Genomic DNA, 10,774 nt, shown 5'->3' with positions numbered 1-10,774 from the left:
TCTCCAGTTAAAGAGGAGCTAAGGAGGAGAATCTCCTGCTACTGAATTTCCTCATAGAAATCAATATCTCATTGTCGAGGGGGGGGAAAAGAATCAGGAAATCATGCAATGTTGATATTCTCCAAGTTGGATTCTTTCTGGGTCTTCAGCTGCTGGAGCCCTCAACATTTGGAAGATGGGCAAAAGAGCATCATGTCCTTGGGGATTCAGCATCATGAAGCCACGCGGGATTTTCATATCTTACTCTCCAAACTCAGGCACTAAGTTTGGTGTGGAGCCAAAAAGAACTTGATTGCCTGAATTGGGGAGAGTTTGAGAGAAGCAAAGGGGAGCCCAACTGCCAATGACTCTGGGTGGCTTACAAAAGAGGACAATAAAACGGGGAAGAAGATGGGCAAAACACTGTATGAAAATCCAAAGCTCCCAATGGCTCAACAAAGAGCCAACCCAGGGATGGAGGGCTATGTCGCAGGGCACAGTGGCACAGGCAGCAGCCGCAACAGGAGTCCCCTCCACAGAGGGAGAGGGTGTAGGAGGAAAAACACACACACAGAGACACGGTTTGCAAGGGCTCAAAAAGGTTGAAAACTGCAACCAGGAAGGGGGCAGTATTGGAGGGGATTTCCCCCCACTGCTGCAGTCTTTGGAAAGGAGGAGCAGGTGGATGTGGGGTGGGAGGGGCTGCTAAGGCAGCTAAAGTGGGGAGGGGCTGGCTGACTACCGTGCTTACTGTCTCTGGGGTGTATAGGGCACTGCACACCAAGACAACTAGACACAAGAACAGCTTTCCCCCATCTGCCATCACCCTGCTCAACAACAAATTCCCACACCTCCTCCTAAGACTGCATTACTATCTTCTTACTCTTCTCGGTAACTGTCTCTCCCCACTTATGACTATGTTGCTTGTATCTTGACAATTTAGATGGTTCTGTTTGTTTCTTAGTATGATTTGATTGCTTATTAGTAACTTACGACTATCACCAAGTGTTGTATGTTGATGGATGCCTTTTATTTTACTTCAGGTACACTGTGAGAGGTGATGCACCAAAGACAAATTCCTTGTGTGTCCAATCACACTTGGCCAATAAAGAATTCCCTTCTGCTCTGTCCTATTAACGGAGGACATTTCTTGGGTGAGAAGTGAAAGCAAAGAAAATCCAGTTGCCTCCTGAAAAAGCACCTTCGGGATGAGATCTGCTGCTTGAGCAGAGGGTTGGGCTAGAAGACCTCTAAGGTCCCTTCCAGCTGGCTTGTTCTTATTGTGTCAGCTGAGAAGGGAACTTCCTCCATCGGTCTAAGCCTCACTGGGCTCCAGCATCAGATTAGCTCAGGTCTTCAGTGCAAAACGAGGAGAGCATTAAAAGGGCGGAAAATTCTGTGGCCCCTTCAGCTTTCGCTCACCTGCCTGCACCCCCAGACCTCCCAACCCACCTTGCCTAGGGGAGGACCCCGGAGGGAGGGAACGGCTGCAGTCCCAGGAGGGCCCCTCGGCCTCCCCCTGCGCGAATGCGGGGACGGGGCGGAGGTTTTTCTCCTGAATGGATCCTTTGATGTTTATAAAAGTTGCCCCTCCAACCGAAGCTCTTTCCACACTCCAGACATTTATGAGGTTTTTCTCCTGTGTGAATCCTTTGATGTGCATAAAGGCTGCTCCTATGACTGAAGCTCTTTCCACACTCCAGACATTTATGAGGTTTTTCTCCTGTGTGGATCCTTTGATGCGCATAAAGGTTGCTCCTCCAACTGAAGCTCTTTCCACACTCCAGACATTTATGAGGTTTTTCTCCTGTGTGAATCCTTTGATGTGCATAAAGGCTGCTCCTATGACTGAAGCTCTTTCCACACTCCAGACATTTATGAGGTTTTTCTCCTGAATGGATCCTTTGATGTGCATAAAGGTTGCTCCTCCAACTGAAGCTCTTTCCACACTCCAGACATTTATGAGGTTTTTCTCCTGTGTGGATCCTTTGATGCGCATAAAGACTGCCCCTCAGGCTGAAACTCTTTCCACACTCCAGACATTTATGAGGTTTTTCTCCTGTGTGAATATTTTGATGTGCATAAAGACTGCCCCTCAGGCTGAAACTCTTTCCACACTCCAGACATTTATGAGGTTTTTCTCCTGTGTGGATCTTCTGATGTCTGTAAAGGGTTCTACTCTCACTGAAATTCATTCCACACTCCAGACATTTATGAGGTTTTTCTCTTGAATGGATCCTTTGATGTGTATAAAGATTGCTCCTCTGACTGAAGCTCTTTCCACACTCCAGACATTTATGAGGTTTTTCTCCTGTGTGGATGTTTTGATGTGCATAAAGGTTGCTCCTCTGACTGAAGCTCTTTCCACACTCCAGACATTTATGAGGTTTTTCTCCTGTGTGGATCTTTTGATGTGTATAAAGGTTGCTCCTATGACTGAAGCTCTTTCCATACTCCAAACATTTATGAGGTTCTTCTCCTGTGTGGATCGTTTGATGTCTAAAAAGCGTGCTCCTATGGCTGAAGCTCTTTCCACACTCCAGACATTTATGAGGTTTTTCTCCTGTGTGGATCTTTTGATGTGTATAAAGGTTGCTCCTATGACTGAAGCTCTTTCCACACTCCAGACATTTATGAGGTTGTTCTCCTGTGTGGATGTTTTGATGTGCATAAAGGTTGCCCCTCTGACTGAAGCTCTTTCCACACTCCAGACATTTATGAGGTTTTTCTCCTGTGTGGATCTTTTGATGTGTATAAAGGTTGCTCCTCTGACTGAAGCTCTTTCCACACTCCAAACATTTATGAAGTTCTTCTCCTGTGTGGATCGTTTGATGTCTATAAAGCCTGCTCCTATGGCTGAAGCTCTTTCCACACTCCAGACATTTATGAGGTTTTTCTCCTGTGTGGATCTTTTGATGTGTATAAAGGCTGCTCTTCTGACTGAAGCTCATTCCACACTCCAGACATTTATGAGGTTTTTCTCCTGTGTGGATTGTTTGATGTCTATAAAAGTTGCCCCTCTGACTGAAGCTCCTTCCACACTCCAGACATTTATGAGGTTGTTCTCCTGTGTGGATCTTTTGATGTGTATAAAGGTTGCTCCTATGACTGAAGCTCTTTCCACACTCCAAACATTTATGAGGTTTTTCTCCTGTGTGGATCCTTTGATGTGCATAAAGGTTGCTCCTCTTACTGAAGCTCATTCCACACTCCAGACATTTATGAGGTTTTTCTCCTGTGTGGATCTTTTGGTGTGTATTAAGGTGGCTCCTGTCACTGAAGCTCTTTCCACACTCCAGACATTTATGAGGTTTTTCTCCTGTGTGGATCGTTTGATGTCTATAAAGGTTGCCCCTATGGCTGAAGCTCTTTCCACACTCCAGACATTTATGAGGTTTTTCTCCTGAATGGACCTTTAGATGGTTTCGAAGATACTTATTTCCTTTGAAGAATTTCTCACATTCCGGGCACTGATATCTCTCTTCTTCCTCCTGGATCCTTTGGGGATTCGGGGGTCTTCCGAAGGAGCCTCCGCCCTCCAGGCCCGTCTCGGCCCCTCCCCCCGTTTCCTCCTCCCCGCATCGCCCTCCAGGCAGCCGCCTTTCCCGGGCTCCCCCTGGGCTCATCCCTCCTGCAGCTCCGGAGCCCCCCGGCCTTTCCCCGCCGTCTCCCGGGGCTGCTCCGTGGGGCCCGCTCTCCTCCTCTCGGGCGGCGCTTCCTTCCTTCCCTCCTCCGTCGGGCTCCTCCGTCCTCCTGCAGGGGAGAAAGAGAGGCGGGTCACGGCGGCCTCCCACTCACCGCAGGAGAGGCCCAGGCCGAGGCCTCCCCTCCCGAGGACCCGAAGGAGACCCTCGCAGGCTGCCACTCCGTCCCAGCAGCCTCTACTTACTTCCGGTTCCTCCGTCTCCGAAGGGAACCGCTCCTTCCCTCAGCTCTCTGGTTCCGAAAGGGAAGGCGCTCCATTTCCCAGCCCCTCCTTCCTGCGAAGCCCCGCCTCCTCCTCTCCAGGCACTGCCTCCTTGTCGTTCCCCCGAAGGAGAGAAAGGGACCCGCTAGAACAGTTCGGTTCTCAGCCTTCCTGATGCCGTTCGACACGGTTCCTCCTGCGGCGGTGACCCCCAAGCGCCCAATTGGGCTGCAGCCTTCCCTTCGCCGCCACGTTCCTTTCTTTTATTTCATTCTCCGCGCCTGGTTCTCCGCCTCAGCAACGGTCCCTCTCGCCTCCGTAGCTCCGCCCACCGAGCGCCGTCGCTGGGAGGGAGGTGCTTTCCCAGCGTCCTCTGCGCTTGCGCGTCTGTCCCCACTCCGGCCCCTCCTTCCGCCCCGCTCCCCGCCCACAGCCAGCCCCAGGGAGAGGCGGAGGGAGGGCGGGGCTTCGGTGGGAGGATCCGCGGTGGCCCCGCCCCTCCCACCGCCCCTTCCCTTCGGGCGGCTCCTTTGGGCGCGGGAGGCTCCTGGCGGGGGCGGCGGAGCTTCGCCCGGGGAGCTGAAGGGGAGGCTCCGAAGGGAAGGCCCGCGTCCTCCCTTCCCCGGCTTCTCCTGCCAGGCTCCCCCCGGGAGTCTCGGGCGACCCCTGGAAAAAGGCCCTGCCACCCCCAGGAGGAGAACCGCCGGGCCAGGAGCCGAGCAGCCGAAGCAACGGAGCGCCCGTAAGCCTTGGAGGGAAGCTGTCCCACTGACCACTTCTCCTGCGGTTGTCTTCTTCTGTGCCGCCCCCAGGGCAGACCAAGCTGAGAAAGAGGCAATAAACGATGTCCTTAAAAAAATTCCCCTTTGGAAGTTTGAGTGTTTTTGCCTAAATATGGCCTGAAAGAGGACCTAATTCTCACGGAGGTCTTCCAACTAGACAAGGAGAACCGAAATGGGTGAGAAGCCCTTTCCTCCTTCCCTTCTTCACCGGAGGGGATGCCCAGAGCCTGGGCTTTGAGCGCATCGGGAGACTCTGATGGGGAGGGAAGGGACCTTTTCGTTTCTGTTCCTCCTTAATGCAATATTGAATATCTTGTTTCCTGCATCTGGTCAGCTGGAAACTTAGTCACATAAAGATCCATTTATGCATAGAGAGTTTAGCTGCTGCTCCTGCTCCTGCTGGGAATGTGTGGGGCCTGTATTGGCAGTCCTCTACTTACGACCATCTGTTTAGCAATTGTTCAGAGTTATGACCAGTCCTGAAAAAAGGTAATTGCAGCCAGTTCTGGCACTCACAACTTTGAAGCAACCGGCGGTCCTGGGATTGTGATCCAGGCACTTGGCAATTGGCTGGCCCTTATGATGGTTGCCGTATCCTGCAGTCCTCTGATCGCCACTTGTGACCCTCCCGGGCAGCTTCTGACAATCCCTGGGGAGGTTGGTAGGAAAGGTCATAGGTCACAGTCAAGTGGTGTCTTAATGGCTCTGGGTAATTTGCTCAGCGCCCTTTGCAAAAAAGGTCATCACGCACTGCCCCCCTTAACAACTGCGCTGCTTAACAATGCATTTCCAGCCCCTGTTGTGGTAACATAGGATGAATGGTTGCAATTAACCAGTGGAACAGCTGCCCACCAGAAATTGTGGCTGCTCCCCCATCGCTGGAGGTTTTTAAGAAGAGACTAGACAAGTCACTTGGTATAGGTTCTCCTGCTTGAGGAGGGGGCTGGACTAGAAGACCTCCAAAGTCCCTTCCAGCTCATTCTAGGGGTGAAAGGCTACCATTTCAGTTCACTGGAACTGGTAGCAACAAATGCTTCCGGTTCCCCCAACCAGTAGTAAAAAAATGCTTTTAAAAAGTTAAAAAACAAAAAGGCTCCCATGATTGTCACAGCTGATGAACCTTTTTAAAAAGTATTTTTACTACCTTTTCTCCCAACTGGTAGCAAAAAAAACTGCTTTAAAAAGTAAAAAAAAGGGTTCTGACTGTCAGCTGTTTGACAATTAGCTGTGCTGGGGAATGTCACTCCCCCCCTATTTTTTTTTTGCTTTTTAAAAGCATTTTTACTACTTGTTAGTCCCAACTGTGACTCTGTGAGGTTCCTGCTTGTTGCAGGGGGCATTTTGTGTGAGGTCCAGCTGCTTCTGCGTTGTGTGAGAGTCAATTGCGTAGGAGTCAGTTGTGTAGCTTTTGTGTTAATTTTGCGTACATTGTGATGGTTGGTTTTTTGAGCTCGTGTCTGTGTGAGGTTTGTTGCAGGGGGCATTTTGTGTGAAGTCCAGCTGCTTTTGTATTGTGTGTGAGAGTCACGTGTGTGGCTTTTGTGTTGTTTGCGTGTGAAGTGTGAAAGTTGGTTTTTGAGCTCGCCCGTCCTATGACCAAGCCACACCCAGAGACCTGGTAGGGAAAACGTTTGGATTCCACCACTGGCTCATTCTACAGTCCAACCAAGAGAAGGACGAAGGGTGACATGGTAGCAGTCCTCCCATATCTGAGGGGCTGTCGTTGAGAAGAAGGGATGGAGGAGCACCTGAGGGCAGGGCAGGAAGTAACAGCTGGAAGGAAGAGAGGAAAGCAAAGGAGGAATTTCCTGACAGTCAGCACAATCAACCAGAGGAGCAGCTTCCCTCCAGAGGTTTCGGGGTATCCATCACTGGAGCTTTTTATGAACAGACTGGACAGCCATTTGACCGGAATGGTCAAGGGTTCCTGTCTTAAGGGAGGGGTTGGGCTAGAGGACCTCTTAGGCCCCTTCCAACACAGTTAATACCATTATCCTGTAAATTGGGGACGACCTGTAACCTGAAAGGGGAACCAAGCCAATCGTGGCAAAATTGCCTTTGAGGAAGACGATCAAGGTGGAAGCGGAAAAGGCGACAGGAGGAGGAGGGGGCCGCCTCAGATTGGCAGCAGCTGGTGGCCCCAACAAGGTTAATGGAGACCAGATGTTGCTATTAATATTCAATAAATGCATAATTGTTCCTCTTCCATTTCACAGGCTTTAGAAAAGCATCGCCCCTTTGTGTTAAAAGCAACACTGGGCTTGGCTCACCGAGGCCCAGATTCCACATACTCGTTTATGGGCTAGAACAGTGTTTCTCAACCTTGTCAACTTGAAGATGTTTGGACTTCAACTCCCAGAATTCCCCAGCCAGCGAATGCTGGCTGGGGAATTCTGGGAGTTGAAGTCCAGACATCTTCAAGTTGACAAGGTTGAGAAACACTGGGCTAGAAGCAAATGCTTGAAGTTGAACAATTTGTTACTAGGTTTATTCAGGATTATTTATGGAATAACTGCTGTGTGTGTAAGTAAGTAAGTGTAAAGTTGCATTTTGCAACTCTGAAGTTCGAGGGGGGCCGTTGGGTTGTGCAGGCACCCCGTGTGCCACATCGATGATTTCTTCCAGCAACCCTCTTGGAGAGAGTCCCTGTTTCTGTGGGAGGATCCGGGTGGGGCCCTCAGCGCCCACAAAACTCTGCTCTGCTGGCATTCAGGGAAAAACTCTCCCTGGAAACGGAAGCCTGGCATTTTGCTCCGACTTGCAAGGCTGGTGGGGGGGGGGGGCAACGGGCATGTTTTCCTCCTGGCTTTTAGGAGCGGAGCAGATGAGTCATAGGATAATGGGGAGGGGAGCTCCCTTTCTCCTCCAGAGGACTCGTCGTTTCTGCTGCCTTTCCAGTTTTGGTCACCACAATTCCAAAAAGAGGCTGAAACCTTATCGAAAGTGTGCAGAGAAGAGCAGCCGAGAGGATTAAGGGGCTGGAGGCTAAAACATATGAGGAACGGTTGCATGGCTACTTTGATGGAGAGAAGGACTAGGGGTGACATGAGAGCTGCCTTCCAGTATTTGAGGGGCTGCCCCAGAGAGGAGGAAGGGGGTCAAGCTATTCTCCAAAGCCCCTGAAGGCCAGAGAAGGAACAACGGGTGGAAACTCATCAAGGAGAGAAGCAAACTGGAATTAAGGACGAATTTCCTGACAGAACAATTAGCCAGTGGAAGAGTTCAGAAGTTGTGGGGGCTCCATCACTGCAGGCTTTCAAGAATTGACTGGACAGCTATTTGTCTGGAATGGTCTAGGCTCCTTGTGCAGGGGGTTGGACTAGAAGACCTCCAAGGTCCCTTCCAACTCTGATATTCTGTTGCTCCCTTTCTGCCGATCCCAATCCTGCAGCCCTCTGGGAGCTCCTTTCTTTCGTAATCTTGGTGTGGGGAGAAGGGGGCTGATGGTCTGCGATCGGCCCCGCCATGCTGGTTCTGGGCCAGCTTTGCAAACTCGGCAGCAGAGGAAGTTCCCAAACCCAAAATAGAAAGTCCTTTTTCCCCACCACCTTTGAAAAGCCTCGTGACATAAAAACGAATGACTCTGAGATTCCACTTCCTTGGGCGGCCGGGGGGGGGGGGGGAATCCCGATTGTGGCCGAGGGGTTGCTGTGATGATGTTTTTGAGAAACAGCCCGAAGGTCTCCTTGGCAACCTCTTTGTTGGCATCTCGAAGGTCCCCATCTCCCGTTTCTGGCAAAGAAGCTCTCTGTGTGTGGAGGAATGGTCATGAGGACTAGAAGTGCCACTTTGCTTTTGCGACCCAGAGCCCAGTGGGCAGAATGACTGCACGGCCCTCCCTTGAAAAACAGATACGCTAAAAGGCTCATCTTATTCTGCTGCGTTAAAAAGAGCCTGAAGTCAATGCTTTTCTTCCTTCTCCCCCTTTTCTCCCCCGGTTTCTCCTCCTCTGCTCTCTCACTATTTTCATTTGTATTTGCATTTTACGGAAGGGTAAAAAGGAGAAATGGACCCCTTCAAGGATGCCCGGAGTCCTTTTTGCCCTTCGCTTCTGGGAGTTGAAGTCCACAAGTCTTAAAGTTGCCAAGTTTGGGAACCACTGGTTGAAGTGAATCTGGCTTCCCACTGACTTTGCTTGTCAGAAGGTCGCTAAAAAAGGCACTGCGACCGTCACAAATGTGAGTCAGCTGCCAAGCGTCTGAACTTCCATCACGCCACCCGGGGGGCTGCGGCAGGGGTCATAGGTGGGGAGAACTAGGCCCCCCTTTTTTCAGTGCTGTTGCAACTCGGAAGATCCCCCAAATGACTGGCTTGTTCCTTCCCTCCGCTCAGCCTCGAAGCGGCTGCTGTGGTGGCTTCTCCTACGCCTTCCCTGCTCCGAGGAGGAAAGGGAGGCAGCCGAGGAGTGGAAACTTGGACCGGAGCGCAGATCAACATGCCGCTTTTTCTTCCCCTTGTCTGCATTCCTTCCCTCTCCTTCCTAAATCGAAGCCAAGTGAACGTTTGTTAAACAACGAGGCCCCGTTTCCCCTGCTTTGGCTCCGCTGCCGGCACCCGGCCTTTGGGCTCGGACACGGAGAGCGTGGGAGGGGCTACTTAGAAGCCCCTCCCTCTTCCCTGCTGGCTTCACTGGATGCCACCCACGGAGGCCCCCCTCCCAGCCATTGCTCCCATGGCCTCCGCCCAGCGGAGAAAGTGGCCTTTGGTGCTGCCACAGTGTGGACGTTCCCCTCCGTAAAACGTGGCCAGTGTCCTTTTCGCAAGCAGAGCCACGCAACCAACTCCCCTCTGGCTTCACGGTTTCTCTGTGGGTGACCCTGCCACGTGCCAGGCCCCCTCCGGGATCCAGGCCTGAGCTTAGCATTCTGGAGCATGAACCGTGAACCGTGGCGCCTTTCAGACTTGTGGACTTCAACTCCCAGAGTTCCTCCGCCAGCAAAGCAGTTCTGGGAGTTGAAGTCCACAAGGCGCAAGGGTTGGAAACGCCTGTTCTGGAGGGCTTCGTGTATCGCTGCCTTTCTATCCGGCTTGACTTTTCACATCTCCAGGCAGTGGATGCGATACGACGCTGAGTACGTTTCGTGCCACTATAAATGCACAGAGGTCCGCCTGGGTCTCCACCGTGTGGCTGAAAAGTGCCAGACAGGATAAGACTCCGGTGTTCCTTGGCAAAGCGTAAGATGTGGCGACTTTAGCTTCAGGGAAACGTCTGCAAGGAAACCAGAAGCTCAGAGCGGGACCCCTCCCCACTCGAACCCTGAGCTACAAATACGGCACGAATTCCCAGTTGATTATCCTCACCAGCTGCGGCGGTGGGATATCAGGGTGGGAAGCATCGCTCTGCCACTCAACCTTCCTGCTGCCGCGGGCGCCCTTTGCCTCTTTCTTCAGGGGGGCATTTGTCTTTTGCCCCCCCCCCCCAAGCCTGAAATCCTGAAAGGCCCCCAGCGCTCGGCACCCAGTTTGGAAGGAAGCAGGTGAGAATAGAACGGCCTCCCTCCTCAGTCAGCCCAGCGTTTCGTGATGGGGAACCTCTCTCTCGTTTCCCTTCAGCATCTTCCTTAGCGCTGCACAGGCCTTGGATCCTCTTCTCTGAGCAAAGCTGGGGGGGGGGGAGGAAGCACCTGAGCAAAGGCCCCGGGGGCCCAGTCGGCAGCTTCTCCCCCTTCCTGGCGAGGGAGCCCATCCCACGGGGGAAAGGAACTGGCAGCGACCCAGGCATGACGCGCCTCTGAACCGCTTCCCTCACCACTGCTGGGCCGCCACCGTTTTGGATTTTACTGACTGCACATGTGCGGTTCCCTGTAAATTGTTCTGCGCGTGCATGAAGGGTTTACATTGAACGGTGCACGGGCACGCAGCCCGCCTCTGGCACGTACACACACACACACGTTCCATGCGGGTTGCAAACCGGTAGTAAAACCAGCAGCAAGCAAGCAAACACACACACACACACACACACACACACACACACACACACACACACACACAGAGTGAAAGGGAGGTCCTCTGGATGGGATATTGATTGCTTTAAGCATTTGGTCCAGACTAATTTAAAGTTCCTGCTTGTTGAAGCCCACAAGATCTTAGGCAATGCTCAGCACAG

At 52.0% G+C, this 10,774-nt stretch overlaps 1 protein-coding gene across 1 annotated transcript; it reads right to left on the bottom strand.

Annotated features, from left to right (window-relative positions):
* Window positions 1–820: 820 nt before the first annotated feature.
* Window positions 821–3,873, bottom strand: LOC148042314 (uncharacterized). Its single transcript, XM_087702968.1, has one exon. The coding sequence runs from the start codon at window positions 3,603–3,605 to the stop codon at window positions 1,437–1,439; it is 2,169 nt and encodes a 722-aa protein (XP_087559094.1). The 5' UTR covers window positions 3,606–3,873; the 3' UTR covers window positions 821–1,436.
* Between the last annotated feature and the right edge of the window lie 6,901 nt (window positions 3,874–10,774).

Source organism: Thamnophis sirtalis, unplaced genomic scaffold, assembly GCF_051295495.1.
Source record: "Thamnophis sirtalis isolate CommonGarterSnake01/CBP01778 unplaced genomic scaffold, rThaSir2_p1.2 scaffold_18, whole genome shotgun sequence".
NCBI classification, from domain to species: Eukaryota; Metazoa; Chordata; class Lepidosauria; order Squamata; family Natricidae; genus Thamnophis; species Thamnophis sirtalis.
This window is presented reverse-complemented; position numbering and strand designations above follow the sequence as displayed.

Coding starts and splice junctions, on each gene's coding strand:
- LOC148042314 (XM_087702968.1), bottom strand. CDS start 3,605: ATGAGCCCAGGGGGAGCCCGGGAAAGGCGGCTGCCTGGAGGGCGATGC.